The sequence below is a fragment of the Elephas maximus genome, chromosome 3 (assembly GCF_024166365.1).
Source record: "Elephas maximus indicus isolate mEleMax1 chromosome 3, mEleMax1 primary haplotype, whole genome shotgun sequence".
Lineage (NCBI taxonomy): Eukaryota > Metazoa > Chordata > Mammalia > Proboscidea > Elephantidae > Elephas > Elephas maximus.
This window is the reverse complement of record NC_064821.1, coordinates 74,167,000-74,187,383: the sequence shown is the minus strand read 5'-3', so window position 1 is coordinate 74,187,383 and position 20,384 is coordinate 74,167,000. Positions and strand designations below refer to the sequence as shown.

The 20,384-nt window shown below is 44.7% G+C and overlaps 1 protein-coding gene across 4 annotated transcripts in view; it reads left to right on the top strand.

Moving 5' to 3' along the window:
• The window catches only part of PHC2 (polyhomeotic homolog 2), a 58,000-nt gene that overhangs the window by 20,995 nt on the left and 16,621 nt on the right, over positions 1–20,384 (top strand). For 3 of the 4 annotated variants that reach the window (XM_049878681.1, XM_049878682.1, XM_049878683.1), the window contains 2 exons: positions 6,900–7,315; positions 7,588–7,753. In XM_049878681.1, the coding sequence (XP_049734638.1) occupies positions 6,900–7,315; positions 7,588–7,753 (582 nt within the window). Of the gene's footprint in view, positions 1–6,899; positions 7,316–7,587; positions 7,754–12,214; positions 12,475–20,384 lie in introns of those variants that run through there. The other variant, XM_049878680.1, reaches the window with a different exon arrangement.

Genomic DNA, 20,384 nt, shown 5'->3' with positions numbered 1-20,384 from the left:
TTAGTCCTCAAGGTGACATCTTTACTTTCTAACACTGTAAAGAGGTCTTTTGCAGTAGATTTGCTCAATGCAATGAATGTGTCGTTTGATTTCTAGGCTGCTGCTTCCATGGGTGTTGAATATGGATCCAAGTAAAATGAAATCCTTGACAACTTCAGTCTTTTCTCCATTCATCATGATGTTGCTTACTAATCCAGTTGTGAGGATTTTTGTTTTATGTTGAGGTGCAATCCATACTGAAGGCTGTGGTCTTGAGATCATATGAAATTTTGAGATCAACTTATTATTTATAAGTTCTGGTAGTGGACACAGTGAAGGGGGGCATGCCTGTCATCACCCATGCAGTCAGTCCTGCCACCCAGAGAAGTTAATTTACTTGTTGCTAACAAACAACTGATTTGAAAGCAGTGAATTGGCCTCTTCAAGATCTGAGGAGGCAATTCAAGGTCAGAGCACTGACTGGAAAGATGAGTCTTGCCTGGAGCCTCTTAAACTCCTTCTAACCCTCAGCCTGGTGTCATAGAACCAACCCATTGTGTTTCTTTTAGCTAGGCCCTCATTTGCAAGAGGGCCTGGGCCTGCCCCACTCCTGCTCTGTAACATAAAGGGCAGATGAGACTTTCTAGAACTTCAGTTGAGGTATCATGGGATCAACCCCTTGTGTTTCCTACGAGCAAGGAACTTTCCAGCAGTTGGGTTTATGGGGGGAGGGGGAGCTGTATAATCTGAAAGGGTAAATAAAGGTACTAGACTTTAAGAAGAAATAAGAAGAAAGGTCCAGAGATCTTTCTGTGCATTCATATTTCATATACGGATATGCCCTATCCTATTTTATCTATAGGAATGAGGGACATGGTCCCCCTCTGGTATAATTCCTGCAATGGGCAGTGCCCTCCGACCCTTCCCCTCCCCTGAGACTGAGCTGAGAGGCTATGGGAAAGGAAGACGAATTAATTTATCTTACTATGATCAGCAGCAGACATTTGCTGAGCATCTATAAACATATAAAGGATTATACTGGACGATGTGGAAGATAAAAGAAACATAAAAACCTTCTAGTTAAACTAAAGCATGTCTTTTCAATTAAAAAGAAAGAAATTATAAAAATATATATATATAAGACACATCCTTGACTCAAGAAGCATATAGTCTAGTTGAAAGGATAGGATATATACACACAAAAGAATAAAAGCATTCCCATTTCATTTAAGCTAAGATGCCATCAGTTGTAAAACATACCATTATTAATTCTAAGAAAGAAAAACTGCCAATTAAACTGACATCAACTGTAAGATATAGCCCAATTCAAAAGATGTTAAATGTGAGGGAAAAAGAAGAATCAATTTTTACGAATCAATGAAACATGCATGTAAGAGAGCACATGTTATATGCCAAATGAGTGAAACAAACAAACAAAAAAAAAGCACGCGGAAAATCTGAGGAAAAAACCATAATTGAGGGTTAAGGCAAGCAGGGAGAAAGCAGGAACTGAGCCTGGATCCGAAACCTTAGATCCCTGAAGCAGCAGGAGAGCATTCCAGAAAATGGAAGCACTGAAGTTAAAGCCAAAAAGGCACAAAGGGACGTGAAGTTTTATGAAGAAATGAGTAGATCAGTTGGGTTGGATTGAAGGTTTGTGCAGGGAGACAGTGAGCAAAGGTTGTACAGATGTGTTGTTGTTGCTAGGTGCCGTTAAGTCAGTTCCGACTCGTAGCGACCCTATGCACAACAGAACGAAACACTGCCCGGCCCTGCGCCATCCTCACAATTGTTGTTATGCTTGAGCCCATTGTTGCAGCCACTGTGTCATTCCACCTCGTTGAAGGTCTTCCTCTTTTCCACTGACCCTGTACTCTGCCTAGCATGATGTCCTTCTCCAGAGACTGAACAGATACAGGATCTTCAGTAATCCAGAATGTTGATTAGACCAAAATGGTCTACAAGGTTATACCCATCTCACCCATGTTCTGCCTCTGAAGAGGAAAGTTTTATGAGACAGACAAAGTGGAGTCCCACCATGTTGTCATTCATTCATTCACTTATTCACTCATTCACCAGTGCTGAGCATCTACTAAGTTCAAGGCCCTTTGGGGGAAACAAATGTATCACATAAATTCTGCCTATTAAGGGACAGAAGTCATTTACTTGAAATAACTGAGAGAGGTAGCAACATTATCCCCATTTTACAGATTGTATTACACAGAGGTACAGAGGGCTCAAGCAACCTGCCCGGCATCACACAGCTGGGAAGTGGCAGAGCTAGGACTCAAATCCAGACATTCTGGCTCCAGAGCCCACACTTAACTACTATGACATACTCCTTCTCTGAGGTCAGTGCAAAGCAGAGAAAACTCAGTGGCAGCTCAGAGCAAGGGAAGAGTAAGGGGAGGGCAGGGCTGGCCTTTTAAGGATGAGTAAGATGGGATTTTTGGTTTTTTTCTAGACAGTATGAGGAAAAGCATGAACTGTGCAGGAGGTAGTGAACAGTAACATTTGCTTAAATCAAAGAAATAATAAAAAGTAAAAGGTTTGTTTGTGTGGTAGAGAGACCTTGAATGCAGTAAGACATCTGTAGACAAAGGAGAGCACCCAATCAGGGATCAGAGCTGTGCTTTAGGAAGATTAATTTGCAATTTCTCAATCAGGTGGATTATAGAGGGAAGAATCTGAAATCAGGGAGACCAGTTAAACAGTTATTGCAATACTCAAAAGTATTTTTGATCCAGGATAATGCTGGAGTTAAATCATGGCTTTTGCTTTTTATTAACCTCAAAAGGTAAGGATGTACATTCCCCCCACAATATCTTGGGGTCTTTGATTTATGAATTTATCTAAACTTTCATTTGCTTTATTTCCAGTCTTGGTGTATATTAGCCTCATTTGTCCTAAAGCAGCTGCTCTCAGTTGTCAATGAGCAGCACAGCAGGGGCCCAGAGGGGGCTAAGGAGGCGAGCACAGGAACTAGAAGGGCTTGGGCTGCAGTTTCCATTCCCAGCCTTTGTTAAACAAATGGGTATTGTCCCCAACTATACTCTTATACTCCATAGAGTTAGAAACTTTTTCCTCTCTAACCTTGTCTTTCCTACCTTGTAAATCCTGAATTTTACACTATTCCCATATTGTAGCCACTCCTATCAAATTGTAGAGCTGAAAGGGACTTGAATGATCATCTAGCCCAAACTTCTTATTTCACAGATGAAAAAATGGCATCCCTGAGAAGGAAAAAGACCTTCTCAGGCCACACAGCCAGCTAGTGGTAGGACATGCCATTGATCCTCTTAGCTTCCTAGACTTGGACCATCTGCAGCTCCCACTTCAGAGGGGCAGCCCCAGGAATAAACCTGTGTTTCAGGGGCAGTAAATGGATGACTGTGTATTAACAGTTTGAGTTGAGTTTCCAGTGATGTTGCCCAGCATTCTGCAGACCTGTTTGAGTGCTGAAACATAGCAGAGCACTGCGTGGCATCTGCGGTACCTATCGGGTGCCTTCTCAACAGTCTCCTTAACAGTTCCATTTGCAACATCTTTCCTGGTTGTTAAATTTTGACCTATTCAATGTAGGATTAGAAAACAAGGCTGGAGGTTGGGCTCAGGGACAGTCTCTAATCCCCAAATGCCTGCTGGCCAGTTCCATCATCACCTCAAACCTACATAACCCATTGCCGTAGAGTCAATTCTGACTCTTAGCAACCCTATAGGACAGAGTAGAACTGCCCCATAGGGTTTCCAAGGCTGTAATCTTTACAGAAGCAGATTACCACATCTTTCTCCCAGCTGGTGTGTTCAAAACAATGACCTTTTGGTTAGTAGCTGAGCACTTAATCACTGCACCAACATGTTGTTGTTGTTAAGGTGCTGTCAAGTCAGTTCCGACCCATAGTGACCCTATGTACAACAGAATGAAACACTGTTTGGTATGGCACCATTCTCACAATCATTCCTATGCTCGAGCCCATTGTTGTAGCCACTGTGTCAATCCATCTAACTGAGGGTCTTCTTTTTCCCTGACTCTCTTCATTACCAAGCATGATGTCCTTCTCCAGGAACTGATCCCTCCTGATAACATGTCCAAAGTACATGAGACAAAGTCTTACCATCCTTGCTTCTAAGGAGTATTCTGGTTGTACTTCTTCCAAGACAGATTTGTTTGTTCTTCTGGAAGTCCATGGTATATTCAGTATTTTTCACCATAATTCAAAGGTATCAGTTCTTTGGTTCTTTTTCATCGTCCAGCTTTCACATGCATATGAGGTGATTGAAAATACCATGGCTTGGGTCAGGCACACCTTAGTCCTCAAAGTGACATCTTTGCTTTTTAACACTTTAAAACAGGTCTTTTGCAGCAGATTTGCCCGATGCAATTTCTTGACTGCTGTTCCCATGGGCATTGACTGTAGATCCAAGAAAAATGAGAAATCCTTGGCAAATTCAGCATTTTCCCTGTTTATCATGATGTTGCTTATTGGTCCACTTGTAAAGATTTTTGTTTTCTTTATGTTGAAGTGCAATGCATACTGAAGGCTGATGTCTTTATTCTTTAGTCTTTTATCTTCATCAGTAAGTGCTTCAAGTCCTCTTCACTTTCCGCAAGCAAGGCTGTGTCATCTACATATCGCAGGCTGTTAATGAGCTGTCCACCAATCCTGATGCCGTGTTCTTCTTCATATAGTCCAGCTTCTCAGTTTATTTGCTCAACATACAGATTGAATAAGTATGGTGAAAGGATACAACCCTGACACACACCTTTCCTGATTTTATACCGCACAGTATCCAGCGATTACCTCTTGGTCTATGTACAGGTTCCACGTGAGCACAATTAAGTAACCACTGCACCAACATCCCTCCCCCTAAACCAGACACCTGTCCAAGTTTTCCAGTTCTGTCTTTCACTGTCATCACATAAAAACCTTGGGGGTCATCCATATTCCCTCTTTCTCTGACTACAACAGTCACTAGGTACTGTTTTATTTACTTATTTGTTTTTGTAATGCCTCTTGTTTCTGTCCTTTCCTTCCCATTCCTATTGCAATTCTCTGAACTCTGTGTTGGGCTGTGATGGGCTAGTTAAAGACTTCCATGTAAATAGGCAACATTCAAGGAAGAAGTTACCTCTTTTAGTTTGAAATCTGTTTATTTTGCACCTGTAGTGTCACAGGGTCCTTTTAAAATGTTAGCTCAGGGACACAGAATTTGCCTTTGGTCTTGTTGATTCTGAGCCTTTGATTGTAAATCCCCATTCATGAACTTCCAGCTGTGGCCCTCTGCATTTGCATGGCCCAGCCTCTCTCTGATGGCTCTCCAGTAGTGGAAGTCTCTGTGGAGGGCAGATTTTAGGCAGGCCAGATTCAATTGAACTGCTCTCATTCTAAGCTGGCCTGGATGTCACTGGATATCCATGCTTTGCATAGGGACAATTGATCTCTGCACTGAATTTTCTGAATCCCTACTGTATACAAGGCAGGAAGCTAGATGCTGAAAACCCACTGCTGTCGAGTCGATTCCGACTCATTGTGATCCTATAGGACAGAGTAGAACTGCCCACAGAGAGTTTCCAAGGAGCAACAGGTGGTCTCGAACTGCTGACCTTTTGGTTAACAGCCAAGCTCTTAACCACTGTGCCACCAGGGCTCCTAGAGGCTGAAGGAATTACCAAAAGTATAAAAATTCTGACCTCAAAGGGTCAGCCTAGTTATAATGGAAGAAGGGAAAGCTAGTAACACCTGGCAGCAAATGAATTCCAGTTCAAGACAATATGTTTATTTACTTTATTTACTAATGTCAGGCACTATGCTAAGTTCTCAGTGAGGAAATATTGGCTAGTTCTGATTGCAAGGGGTTCTTGATCTGAAAGGGAAGTTAGATAAGAAACAATTAAAACACACCACAATAAACATTATCACGATACAGGTAAGCCCAGGATATTTTAAGAACCTAAACCAAGACTAAATTAATTTTAATTATAGCTAGAAATGATAGAGCATGGCAGTGCTGCAGGCACTGTGCTATGCCCATCATGTCGCTTTCTTTCTGTATTTTATTTTGTTGTTGAGAATAGACACAGCAGGACATACACCAATTCAACAATTTCTACACGTACAATTCAGTGACATTGATTACACTCTTCAAGTTGTGCAATTATTCCTATCCTCCTTTTCTGAGTTGTTCCTCCCCATTAACATCAACTCACTGCCCCCTAAGTTTCCTATCTAATCCATCATGTCAATTTCTCTAATTTTATGCTCACAGCTTTTTCTTATTTCATCATTACAGCAACTTTCTGGGTAGGAACTACTATGACTTTGAATTTTTAGATGAGGAAGCTGAGGCCTAGAGAGGTTAGGTAGCTAGCCCAAGGTCCCACAGTGTTTAAGAAAACGAGCTAGTAGTCCAGGCCTGGTCAGCCTGATGTCACAGTCTGAGGACCGCTGTGTAAAACTAGCTCTTCCTGAAGGAGGTCTAGCCTGTACAGAGCCGGAAGGATGAGTAAGAGCTAGACGTGTGGGCCTGGGCTTGGACGGTTGGGAGGCAGCAGGTATTGTAGACACGGAGACCAGTGAGTGAAGGGCATGGGGGAGAGAGAGAACATGCATATTGTAGAACCTAGTGTTTCTCTGAACAACTAGATGGTTAAAGATGGCTTCACAGAGGAGATGAGTTTTGAGGGGCAGCCCAAGGAGCCCAATGTTTGAGCATAGGAAGAAAGCAAGGATACAGAGAGAAGAGAGCCATGGCAATGACCAGACTATCTAGGTGAAAGATGAAAGCAAGAGACATTGAGTTTGGGAGACCTTCTTTCTTTGGGTGTGGGAAGGGGCATGGTTGGAGGAAGGTGGTGATAAGGAATGTAGCAGAAAATGAGGTCAAGCCATGCTACTTAACCTGGGTGTTTCCCCCTCCAGCCTATGCTCAACTACAGCCACACCAGCTCCTCTCACAGCCACCATCAAAGCACCTGCAGCCCCAGTTTGTGATCCAGCAGCAGCAGCAGCAACAGCCACAGCAGCAGCAGACCCAGCAATCACGGCCTGCGCTCCAACCCCAGTCCCAACCCCAGCTTGCCTCGGTCCCTCCAAGCCTGGCCCTACAGCCCAGCTCAGAAACCCATGCCATGCCACTAGGCCCAGTCACACCTACTCTGCCACTCCAGTGCCCCACTGCCAATCTGCACAAGCCTGGCAGCAGTCAGCAATGTCATCCTCCCACACCAGATGTTGGGTCTCATAATGGACATCCTGAGGGCCTGTCCCATATCCCTCAACGCAGGTTCCAGCACACATCAGCTGTCATCTTACAACTACAACCTGCTTCACCAGTGGTGAGTAAGCTGGTCTCAAGGTCCAGGGAACAAGGGGGGGCAGGGCACAGCTCAGATGATCCCACAGCCCCCATTTGGATGTGTTTCTGGGTAGGCTGAGGTTTGAGGTTCTCATTTGGGTATTCCAAGAAAGAAAAGGGGGACTCTCCCTAAGTTTGGGCTCACTGAAAAAGTCTTTATCTGCCACCCAAGCTCCATAGAAGCAGGGGAATGTCCAAGAATGTAAAGGCAATTCATGAGAAGACCCATTTCTCTGTACTCTCCCTCAACAGCCCCAGCAGTGTACCCTAGATGACTGGAAGGAGGTGGTGCCTGGGGAGAAGAGTGTGCCTGAGAATCGGTCTGGCCCATCACCACATCAGCAAGCTATCATCACTGCCATGCCTGGTGGCCTGCCTGTACCCAAGAGCCCCAACATCCAGCATTCCCCAGCTCATGGTATGAAGTGTAGTGGGGCCCTCAGGGGAGGGGAGAGAGTTGGCCTTCCTTGCCATCCCTTGGCACATTTCACTTGGCACCTATAAAGGGAGAGTAAACTATCACAGGCCCAGGAAGGCAACAAGGAGGCTGCATAGGGGAAATGAGATGAGCCAGTGATTAAAAAGGGGGGAACCTAGAAATAAGGGTAAAGGGTAGAGAGAGTTGAAAGTTCTAGAGCCAGACTCTGAGGCCTACTGTGGTTGCTGTCAGATGTATCCAACGCTGATTAGACACATGCAGAGTTGAGAGCTGAGGCAGTTATCCAGTTGTCTGAGTTCTCTGCTTCATTTAGTATGAGAAGGTGTTTTTGAAATTGAAAAAATGGCAAGATGGCTGCCATAGCTCATAGATCAAGAAAGTGCGTAGGGGGAACTAGAAGGGAATTCAGGATACCTTCAGCTCATGAAGCATCTCTAAATGAACTGGGATCACCATTGTCTGTGACTGTCCACTAACAAGTGGGTTTTTTCAGGACCTGAGTTTCAGGAGACTTTGCTGACCCCCTCTACCCTGATGGGAGAGTCGCAGTAGTACCTCCACCTGCTGCAGGGATCGATTTGTTGCAGGGATCGATTTGTTTTTCCTTCCCCTCTCTATCAGTATGCACAGCAATCTTGGCCCAGATCTCAGTGGCATTCTGAGCCATGAGGCTTGTACGAGTCAGGGAGGCAGTTCTAGCCATTGGGCTAAGTGTGATGGGAGAGGGAGTGGGGAGGGCCAAGAGAAAAAGAGATTGGAAACTGAAGAATGAGAAATGAGGAGAAAAATACTTTTGGACAAGGTTGGGGTGGGGAATGTTATAAAGATCCTGTAAGGAAGGGGGAATGGGATCAAGGGAAAGGAAAGCAAAAGAATGTGGAGAAAGAACACTAGAAAGCTGGGAAGAAGGCCATCTATTCTCTCTGTGCATACTTACAATGATACATTGTAGAATTACTAGAAAGTTGCTCTTAAAATTCAGTCAAAATATGATCTCCTGTAACTTCCACCTACCCACTGGTTGTGATGCTGTCCTGTGAATTATATGAGTCCATCTCATATATTACAGCTGCCCAGTATTTGTAGACAGTTATGTCTCTTCCCCCTCCTTCCCATTAAAAGAAAAAGAAAATCTCCAGGCTAAGTATCTGAGACTTTTTCACTTTTAACCTATGACATATCAAGACCTCCCATTCCCACCAATCTGGTCATCCTTGTCTGTCCACATTCTACCTTTTCATTAATCCGCTTAAAGTGTGATACTCATAATTAAGCACATTAATTCCATATATAAAAATCCAGTAGTTACCATAGATTGGCACCTGGGCCTCGTAAGCCCTGGAAGGAACAAGACTGTTTTCCACATCTGTATGGTATAGTAGGGAGGACGCTGACATTTGCTGAATCCCTACTATGTGCCAGGCATTGTTCTGAGTCATTTACTCACTTATGACAACCCTGAGAGAGAAGTATTATTATCCCCCTTACACGGAAGAGGAAACTACAGCTCAAAGGGGCTCCAAATGACACAGCTGTCAAACAGCAGCCCCATGACCCTGGCTCCTACTATAGTACCTTCCTTACCTTCCTTCATCAGCACTCTGCACCTGTGACCCCACATTAACTCCTCTGACCCAGTGACAACACACTGTTGATTCATACGGCACTTGTTCATCTGAATTCCAGAGCGCTTTTTAAAATGAGGTTACTCTTTACATGAACTGCTAGCATCCAAGGTCTCCTCAGTCTCAAACTTCCCCAATTTATATTTTGAAACAAAATATGATTAATTATATCTGTTAAATATCATCTTCTGAATTTGGCACGTAGTTCCAGCCTAGCAAGAAAATAGTAATTGTTATTGGCTAACAATTATTAAGCCCTCTCTACTGAGCTTAACATGTATTTACTCATTTAATCCTGAAAATAACCCTCTGAGGTAGGAACTTTTATCATCCCATTTTAAAGATGAGAAAACTGAGGCACAGAGATAGTAAGTGGTGGAGCAGGAATCTCTTATATCTGAATTCTGTTATTCATTATGCTAACTCCTCTAACTTTGCTATCCATAAATTTTTGGTATCCATAAATTATATAGCATGTTTGTCTTTAACCAATTTGCTGAAAGAAATATTGAATAGGACCTAAGGACACAAGCCCTGCCTCAAGGTTGGTGTTGATCAGCATTCTTTGTTCAAGCATTTGTTATCCAATGAACTTAAATGAACTGACATTTGCCTGCCTTTCTCCATCTTGTTCATAAAGCTCTCAAAAATCTCTGTGAAATCTAATCAAGATGATATACACATAACAAGCATCTGCTCTTGAGGTACCATCTCATGAGAGGAATACGCTTTGCACAATCGAAACAACTGTTGGCCACCCAAGACTTAAATATTTATCCATTTTTTGTATGGTTGAATGCCTGCTCCATGCAAAGCACTGTGGAATGGGAAGGAATACACAGAGAAAAGGATCTGTACCCTGCATCCAAGGAGCTTAAGGTCTGCTGGGAAAGATGAGAAATGCACAGAAAAAAATTACAATAAAAGTTAAAACATGATAAATACCATAGAAGGATTATAGATAAGTGCTTTAAACGTTATGAAGTGGGAAGCGTTACTGCCAGCAGGAGATTATCAGGATAGGTTTCAGGGAGGTAGTGGCATTGTTGTAGAGCAGAGGTTGGCAAACTACAGCCCCAGGGCCAAAGTCATTAAGTCACCAGTTTTTTACAGCCCACAAGCTAATAATGGTTTTTACATTTTTAATAATTTTTAGAAAATCAAAAGAATAATATTTCATGATATGTAAAAAGTATATGAAATTTAAATTTCAGTCTATAAATAAAGTTTTATTTATTTATACAAAATAAATAAACACAGCCACATTCATTGTGTGCTTATTGTCTTTGGTTGCTTTCGTGCTACCCGGCAAGAGAGACCGTATGGCCTGCAAAGTCTAAAATATTTGCTGCCTGGTCCTTTACACAAAAGTTTGCCAATCACTGTTCTTCAAGTTTTTAGACCTTGAAGGACCTGGGCATGCAGAGTTGGGGAAAGGGCACCCAGGAAGGACTAGTGCAAGTGAAGGCAGGAAAGTGTGGGCATGGTTGGGGAATAGAGGGAGGTCAGCTGTTCAATGACATGTGGCCTTACTTTAGGAAATAAAATGTAAGTGTCAGAATTGCAAAGGCAGAGATGGGGAGGGAATGTGAATAGTAATGAACAAAAGATTTGAGAACTTGAAACACAGGGTGGAGGGGAAAGAAAGGGAATAGAGATAATAAATCAGGGAATATAAAATGTAAAATACAGAAACACAGGAAAAGGGATGAGGCCTGAGGGGGAAAAGGAGAGAGGAAGTGGGCAGAAGGAGGGAGACAGGAAATGTTAAGAAAGGTGAGAAATGGGGAAATGTTGGGAATAGAGAGAGGTCAAGAATAGAGAAATTTGCCATTTTTCAGCACACCCCTCCCCCCACACACACACAAAGCTCCTGAGGGGGTTGAGAATTGCGTCGCATTGTACATCTTTCGTATCGCCCACACAATTTCTAGCATATTTACAGAATGAATGTGTACCACCATGACACCTCCTCTTAAACCAATGTGGTTTTGGAAGAGGGCTAACATTTATTGGGCTCCTACTGTGTGACAGGCTCTGCAGGCAATTTGTATACATTTCCTCGGTTAACCTTCACAATCAGCCTTAAGAGTAGGGATTATCCTTGTTTATGGAAGTGTAATTGGGTCATTCTGGTCATTAATTCCCCTCTCATCCTCAGTTCCCAATGGGAAGCATAATGACTTGGAGGGTTATGGTAAACAATAAGTGAGCGAGTGCCTTCCTGTAGGGCTTGACACACATTAAGCACTCAATTACTGGTAGCCGTTGTTTTTATTATTATTGTTGCCTCTAAGCGTTGTTGTTGTTATTATTATTACCTCTAAGGCTCCCAGAGAGTGAAGTGGTCGTGACGGGAGTTCACCGGTCCACCATGTCACTGGGAGACGTATGAGGGGGGGCGGGGATGGCAGGCGTCCTTGTGACGTGACCCTTGCCTCCCTAAACGGAAACCTTGACGTCCCTAACCCGCCGCCGGCCTTGCTTCTCGGCGGCATCGGCCTCCTGCGCCTTCCGGAGGGCGGGGCGGCGGGGCGGCGACGGGCGGTGCGGCGGGGCGCGGGCGGCGGAGGGCGGGGCGCGGGCGGCGGGGCGGGGCTGCACTGGCTCCTGCCGGTCCGGCTGAGGCCGGCGGCACAAAGGAAGCGCGCGGCCGGGCTTCCGCGCCTGCTCACCCGCTTTTCGGTGGTCCCGCCCCGCGCGGCCGAGGCCCCGCCCCGCGCTCTCGCCCCGCCTCTGGCGGAGGCGGCCGCGGGAGCCCGGCCCGGACGCGCCGCATTGTCTCCGCGGCGGCTGCAGCCCTCGAGCGCCCGCCGCGCGCGCGCAATCCCGGCCGCCGCCCGCGTCCCCGCGCCGGCCTTGCGCCCCTGCCCGGGCCTCGCGCCCCCCGCCGCCCTTTGTTGACGCCGGCCAGGCCGGTGCGGTCGGATGCGCCGCGGCAGCCCCGGGCCCCGGCTCGGAGGCTCCCGGCGGAGAGGAGGCGGCCCGCCCGGGCCCGGGACCCCGCGCGAGGCGGCGCCCGGCCGAGGGGCTGCGTAGGCCCCGCCCGGCCAGGCCCAGCCGGGCCCTGGACAGGTCAGTGCCCGTGGCGGGGGAGGGGTTCTCACCAGGAGGGGGGCCGGGGGCCGCGCTTGTCGCACTGGAAACCGGGCACCGCCCTCTGGTGCCATTCCCGGCCCGGGCCTAGTCGGCTGCCAGGCCGTGCCAGCCCGCGACTCGCCCTCTGCGCGCTGTGAGGTGTCCTGCTTCCCCGCCTCCCGGGCCTGGGAGGCGCAGCCTGGGTCTCCCTCCGCCCGAGACGTGACCCTGCCCGCCCCGCACTCGCCCAGGCAGGCGCCTTGTCAACCTCGGCGTGCCCAGCGCTGCAGTGTGTCCCCCATCCCTGCTCGGAATCCCCGCATGCCCCCACCCCCAGCCGTCCTGTGTGGGACGGGGTTTTCCGGGGACGGACAGTCCGCGTAGCGGCAGGACTGCTGGCTTCTGCTGTACTTCACTGGTGGTGGACTACCTATCTTGGAGGCGCCCGCGGGTTTGCTGGAGAGTTTTGTTTTTAATCTAGTTCAGTCTCAAGAGGTTTTTAATTGGATGGAAAGGGACAAGCTGTTCTGTGTCAGCCCTCTCTTCCATTTTTAGAAGAGCGTTTTCTCTCCTTCCTACGCCAAACGACGGTATACTGTATTTGTTGATCAAACTAGGGATTTGTGAGATTCTCTGTTTAAATTGAAGTCTACAGAGAGGGAAATAATTGGCCCAAGGTCAGGTTGCCCAGCACTGGTGAAGCTATATCCTGAACTCCCTGCCCCTGGCTCGCACGTACTGTTGGATACCAGTTTGTGTCACCGATATACCCCACTTCCACCCCAACCCTCACCGTCCCACCCCACCCCCACTTTTGATACCTGAACAGATTTCACTGACATACTTTCAGTTCTGATAAACTTTCTTTCCTACTCCTTATGTAGAATGTTTACCTTCTTCATGTGCTGTCTACACAGCACTCTCTTATTCTTCTTTTTCCTACTTTACAAATCAGTGACCACTTTCCCCTCAGATATCTCCAATCCTTGATACTTAATCCCCTTCCATTAGCATATTGTTCCCAGAGAATCCCTTGTTGTGAAGTAAGCCACTGACCTATATCCACCATATGTCCCCGATTTTTCTAGGACAGCCCAGTTTAAAATATTCTGTCCCATTGTCTATCAGCCCAAGTGTCTCAATTTTGGGTTTAGAAAATAATGTCGCTTTAGCTGTTCCAGACCCTACTGTCCTGGCCTTTTCCAGCCATTTGGCTCTGGGGCATAACTGGATAATCCAATTATCATTCACCTGGGATTTTTCTTCCCCTCCTGAGTCAACCCAAATGTTGGAATTGCCAGGATTTCTAGGTGAGCGTGAATATTACAGGCTAATGAGGCAAGAATACCCCTTCTTGCCTTCATATTTCTGCCCCCTGTCCTCTCCATCTTTTATTCCAGTACAGGGCAGGAGACCTGTGGCAGTGCCTCTTGATGAGGATTTAGCCTTAGGTCACAAGGGATGTAAGACTTCACATCATTTTGAGACTAGTTTAGAAAGAAGGTATCTGACTGTGTTGGTTCCAGGACAAGAGATTGTGTCTGTTGAATCAAGATATTGGCACAGCTCAGCAGTTTGGGTTTCATTCAGTTAGATTTAACACACCTTTATTGAGCTCCTGGTTTATGTAAAGCACTGTCCTAGACACCATCAGAATATAAAAGTATTTAATACATATCCCCCAAGATCTGGATCTGTAATTGGAAATATTAACACTTTTGAATCAGCTGATAAACTGTTTTCTGCTGTTGATTTCTGCACCTAAATTCCAGTCCCTGAAAGGCGGGAACCTGGGCTTCTGGTTTGGCTCATTCACAAGGGCTGGCTTGTTTCACAGAGGGTCTGGCAGATGGGTAGTGGTGCCCTTTTGGCACCTGCCCTTTCCAGGCACTCTTCATCACATGAACTCTGCCTCTCAGCCCACCCAAGATCTGTTTCCAGGCTTGTCCATGCACATTGGAATAGATGCCTTTATTTGCCCCTCTTAATCTTGAGAAAGTAGGTATTTTCTTAGTCTACTATTCTGATGTTCTTGAGTTGGTTTCTCAGTTGTCCAACTGCATCTTCTCGAGCAGTTTTCACCTGCTTTATTTTTATTTTTTATCTGTTGTTTTACTGACGTCTGGCACATAGGTGCTTAATGAATGTTGGTGTTTCATCATGTATCCACCTTCCAGCCTTTCCTACTTGTCTTCCAGGTCCTGGCTTAATTTCCAGTTTTCCTTTGTTGAGTGTGCTCCGTATTTTTTATTTCCACTCCCCTCAAAGTAAAGAGGAAACTCCAGCACCTCTTTCTCCTGACCCAGTAATGATTCTTCTGGCTGTGGGTCCTCTCAGCCATTGTCTGTATGCATCTCAGGGGAGAATGACTTCGAAGGAAGGTGCTGTTCTGCCTCAGTTCTCCAGACACACCTCCTCTGTCATTGACTTTCTAGTCTAAGTTGACTGAACCCTGAGGTTTCTCTTTTTGTCATCAAGACCCCTTCCTCTATCTCTGAACCTGCCTGTTCCTTAATTTGGCTCAGCCCCAAAATCCACTCTTTCTCAGACCACATCCTTTTTCCTGCCTTACTCATATCCTGTCTCATACTTTGAATCTTCTGGTTCTGATCTTTCAGAGGGAGAGGGAATGAACTAAGAAGAAAAATAAATGGATAGATGCTTTTATACAATTGATCTGTTCTTGCTTCTGGTCTTATCACTTCCCTAGGCTTTCTTATTTAAGCAAAAAAAATTTACTGTCTCGGAATTAGGGACCTCTCCCTGTGAGCTCTTAAATGCCTTTTAAATCTCTCTGTCTCCCCCCTCCCTCGTTTTTCTGTTGTGAATGTATGAGGAGGCTAAGTTGACAACTTGGGCTTTTCCCTCTAAGTCTCTGTCTCATCCCTTGGTCAGCTAGGCATTCGCTGATCATTTGCTGAATAAACAAAGTTTACCCACTTCCTAGCAGAGAACTTTAGGCTACCATGGATCACAATCCAAAAATAAAATCAGAAGCTTAAAATATAGGGAACGGGAGGGTTGTTCCAATTCTGGTAATACCGTGCCTCATTAGTATGATACCAAGCCCCCCGCCCCCCCCCACCACTCCCGCCTTTGAGTCAGTCCAAGTTGATTTTAAAGTTCTCCCAGCTGTTCAATGCTACTTGATCTCCAGGCAGATTTGGTCCTGCACTCAGAAAGATGAGATTAGGGAAATGAGAATGAAGGCGTCTCCATAAATGATAGTTTCTCTTTCATTCCCTTTGTTGTGTACCGTTTTGCATCTGGAAGATGAAGATGATGAATTTCTGTGGTCAAGAGGAATCTCACAAAATTGGCTGTAGAGAGAGCCTTTTGTGTGCCCCTCCAGAGACTGTCCTGAAGTGTGGCCTGGTGTCTGAGCCTGCCCACCTCCTGGTTGAAAAGCAGCCTAACTCTGATGAGGCCTTTGTGCCAGTGACAGACATGACTCTTTCTCGAGTGATTTAGCACTCGTTTGATGGAACTCAAAGCTGAACTACCCCACAGAAGTAGGGGTCTGAACATATGTAGGTTTATATTTTTAAATGTTTTTATGGCATGTTTTAACCTACAGCATGGGTCACCAGCTAAAAATACTGTTTAAGGTTGTTCTCTGTTTAAAACAACAAAAGTGCCTGTTTAAGATAACTTTAATTACGTATTCACAACTCACATAAACGTAGGTTTCATTTTAAGCAGAGTTATTTAAAATTTCAGTTGGAATTACTAGCTACATTAGAACACTGATTTGATACTTGTAAAGATATTCAGAGGCAAACTAACTTTAATTCAGCTTTACAAGGAATCATAGATATTTTGGGAATTATTAGGAATATAACCAGCCATTTGCTTACTGAAGACAGCAGTCCTGAAATTCTGGACTTTGTTCTCTTAAAATAACAAAAGTAGAATGTAATCATTGGTCAAGAAATGGTACGTTCTATAGTTAATCAAGACTTACGCAATTAAGAATTATTAGCTTTTCAAGATAAAAAGTATAAGAAACAGCATATAATAATAAATAGTTGCTGTGTGATTCATTGTAAAACCCTCTAAACCAGCATAGTAAATGGAATAGTTTTTTCCCTTCCCGTTACAAATTATTAATGGAAAAGGATGTGCTTTCCTATTCTTTCGATTTAGGTAAGTCTAAAAGAAGACAACATTCTTTATACATCTGCTAAAGAAATTGTCGCTATTAAACACTGACTTGCCTAAGATGAATCCAGATATTGAAAACAGTCCAAGTTTGCTATTATGGTTACCTTTAAAGCATCAGCAAATATCTGTACCTTGGATGGTTTTCTTCTTAGCAGTGAAATTTTTTACAGTTTCCGTTAAAAAGAAATGACTATTATGTGCCATGTCATAACCAGCTCTTCTCCAGGAATGAGGAAGGCCAGGCCTGATACTGAATATTGAAACTGTTGGCAAGGAAATAAGAGTTCGTGGTTGCTGTGAGTTATTTTTAAAGCTCTAGTTGCATGGCTTTTATGTCTCAAATACTGTATAATTATCCCTAGTTACTGATGTCTTTAGCATATTTGAAACCATCCATGTGTGGTCTAAAGCCACATGGCCTAAAAACATTTTTAATCACAGCAAATGACACTGTAAAACAATTAATGTGAAGCAAATTAAAAAAAAAAAAGTTAGGTCCACACTTCCACATTTCCATTAATCAGCATTAATTTGTTCTACTAGTTGACTGGTGGCAAAGTAAGATGAATGAAAGCTTAGAAAATAGTGACAAGAAGAAAAAGGACAATGTTTTTGAGAAGTAGAAATTATCAGTAGGATACATTTGCAAGATAAGTATTATCTTGCCCGTTACACAGATGAGACAGCTGAGGCTTAGCTCACTCTCTGGGCCATTTATCTAAGAATATTAGTGATCCCATGATTGGTAACCAAAACACACAAAAAACTAAAGGCATCATATGGGGAGCATGGTTGGCTTTCCTTGTTATTAACCTCGAAAAAATTAGGGAACTTAGTAAACATTTCTAGGTTTCTTTTGTAAACTGGTATAAATCTGTCTGCCCTGATTTTATCTTCAGCTTTTTAAATGGATTTCTTTTCACAGGCTAAACCACCTCCTGGTATTACAAATTTAATAAATTTAGTATTCTCTAGGTAAAGTGGTTCTTCCATTTATTTTTCCTGAAGTTATCTCTTTTGTGATTTTCGAGGTACTTTTTTCTGCACAGTCTACTGGATACCGTGGACTGTTTACAAAAGAACGATATAGAAAAGGATTCTGGTGATTTGCCTTGATGTGAAGGTGAATCAAGCCTTTGGTTTGTTCTAAAAGGGCAGGGGCATTTCCATTATGTTGTATTCATCGTCAAAATAGAGGCAACATTTCTTCCTGAAGCCTGACCCCAAGAGTACAAGAAGGGGGACACCCTGAGTGGACCAAGGTATCTGAGGAACACAAATGATACATGAGTTTTGGCCAAGGAAAGAATAGCTCTGCTCTGGGACTGTAGGAGACCACCAGACTTAGTGAGATGGTGAGATGGAGCAGACCATTTCCTAATCTCCTCTCTGGCCTCAGTGATGTTGGCACTTCTGGCATAGCCAAGCCTATTCCTTTATATTATAACCACATTATCTTATTTAATCCTCATGTAACTCAGATATAAATACCCCATTTTACACATGAGGAAACTGAGGCCTAGAGTAATTTGCCCAGGATTACAAATGAAGATTTAAGCCTAGGGTCTTTCTGATCTCAAAGTCTTAACTGCCATATACTACCACTTCTAAATGTATACAGTGCCAGGCATTTTATATATATAAACTGTAATATTCACTATGACCTTGCAAGATAGGCAGTATGAGCCTCATTTTTATGAATGGAGAAACTAAGGCTCAGAATGGGTACTGAGTGCTTGAAGCCATGCAGCTAAGCAACGATGGAACTGGAAAATGGCCCAGGTCCAGCCTCCCTGCCCCCAGCCAGTGCCCTTTGCCCTCTGCAAGTGATCCTTTCATCGCCTGTTATCTTCATGTCCCTGCTGTGCAGCCTCTACCATTGGTTCCAGATATTTTGCCTTTTGAAAGCATAGTAGCTCTCAGAGCACTGTGATGTGAGACTGTTTAGGAGCCCTTAACCTCAGCATTGGATACCATAGGACTGGCTTCAGTCACCAGGTTTAAGTGGAACTCCTTTTGAGAACTCTCTTCCTTGTCTCTGGCAGTCATGGTTATTCCCTGGTGTGTTAACTGGTCCTACTGGAGGTCACGCTGCAGTCCTGCCGGTGCTGCTGCAGAGTTTGATCTGGGAGTCCAGGGCTCTGTTACAGGGCTCTGCTTGTGGGCTGGGAAGCAATTCCTGCAGCTGTTTGGAAATCCCCCATTGCTCCCCTTGTCCTGAACTGCGTGGGGGAGGGTGGCTGTTCGCTCCATTGATTCCTTCCTTCATAGCTGGGGGTGGCAGCTTGGAAAACATTCAGCTGTTTACAATTCAGCTTATGTACACTGTAGCTGGGGATTGTGGGTGAGTCAGAAGGGCCGCTGTCTTTGCCTGTGTCCTGAGAGACAGCATGAAAGTCAGCTGTATGGTAATGGCTGCCAGGAGGGTGGAGGGGCCCTCCCTAACAGATGCCTTAACCAGAGCCGCTCAGACTTGCCAGGACTGCTGGGCCATCTCCCAGATGCTCAGAATACAAGAAGCATGTCTGCTCTCCAATCCTCTTAACCCAGACTCAACAAGGTCATTTTGTGGTGACACTGAGGGCAGGTCTAGGGTCACCTAGCTCAGCCTCTCTTTAATTCTGCTGGAACCTGCGCGATGCACCCAGAGCCTCACCCTCCTGTGATTGAAAAGCTCACCACTTTGCTTAGTGAAATGCCTCAGTGGGATCCTCCTGTTACTGCTGTTTCTGCCCCCCTTGGGGAGAGGTCCTCTAGAGCAGGCTGCTTTTGTTTGCAGAGCTGAGGGAGGTACCCAGAGGGGCAAAATGGTGATGGCATCTGTGCGAGAAAGCCACAGCCTACCGTGTGCCCCCAGCGCAGCAGCTTGGTACTTAACCGAATTGAAAAGCTTAGAAATGTTGGGAGGAAAGCAGTCTGCTTCACTGAGCTTTGGTTCCCTCCTACCTTCTGGTACTCAGGGGACTCTGGGGTGGAAAGGGGTCTACAACTTTTTTATCACTAAGGGCTCCTCTCATTTTTTTTGTTTATGTTTTTGTTTTTTTAATATTGTGTTTTTGGTGAAAGTTTACACGGGAAATTAGGTTCTCATTTAACATTTTCTGCACATATTGTTCAGTGATACTGGTTACATTCTTTACAGTATATCACCATTCTCCTTATTGGTTGTTCTGTTTCTTGTCATGTTTTAAAAGATACTATCTTCCAAATGGAAACCCTGGTGCCGTAGTGGTTAATTGCTATGGCTGCTAACCAAAGGGAGGGCAGTTTGAACCCGCCAGGTGCTCCTTGGAAACTCTATGGGGCAGTTCTACTCTGCCCTATAGGGTCTCTACGAGTCAGAATCGACTCGATGGCACTGGGTTTTTTTGGGTTTTGTGTGTGTGTGTCTTCCAAATAATACAGACTTTTAACACGTACAGTCTGCAGTTGAGATGGGATGTGTAAATTTAGTGTAAAGACTTTTGTGGGGAAATAGGTCATCTTAACATCTGATGGCATTTTAGAATTAGTGAGCTATGGTATTAAATAATAGCACCTTTAGCCCTATTGAAGGTGGTGGTGTTTGGTGCCATTAAGTCGATTCTGACTCACAGCGACAGTGTAAGAGAGTAGAACTGCTCCATAGGGTTTCCTAGGCTGTGGTCTTTATGGGAGCAGACTGCCACATCTGTCTCCTGCGGAGCCTCTGATGTGTTCAAACTGCCTACCTTTCAATTAGCAGCTGAGCGCTTAACCACTGT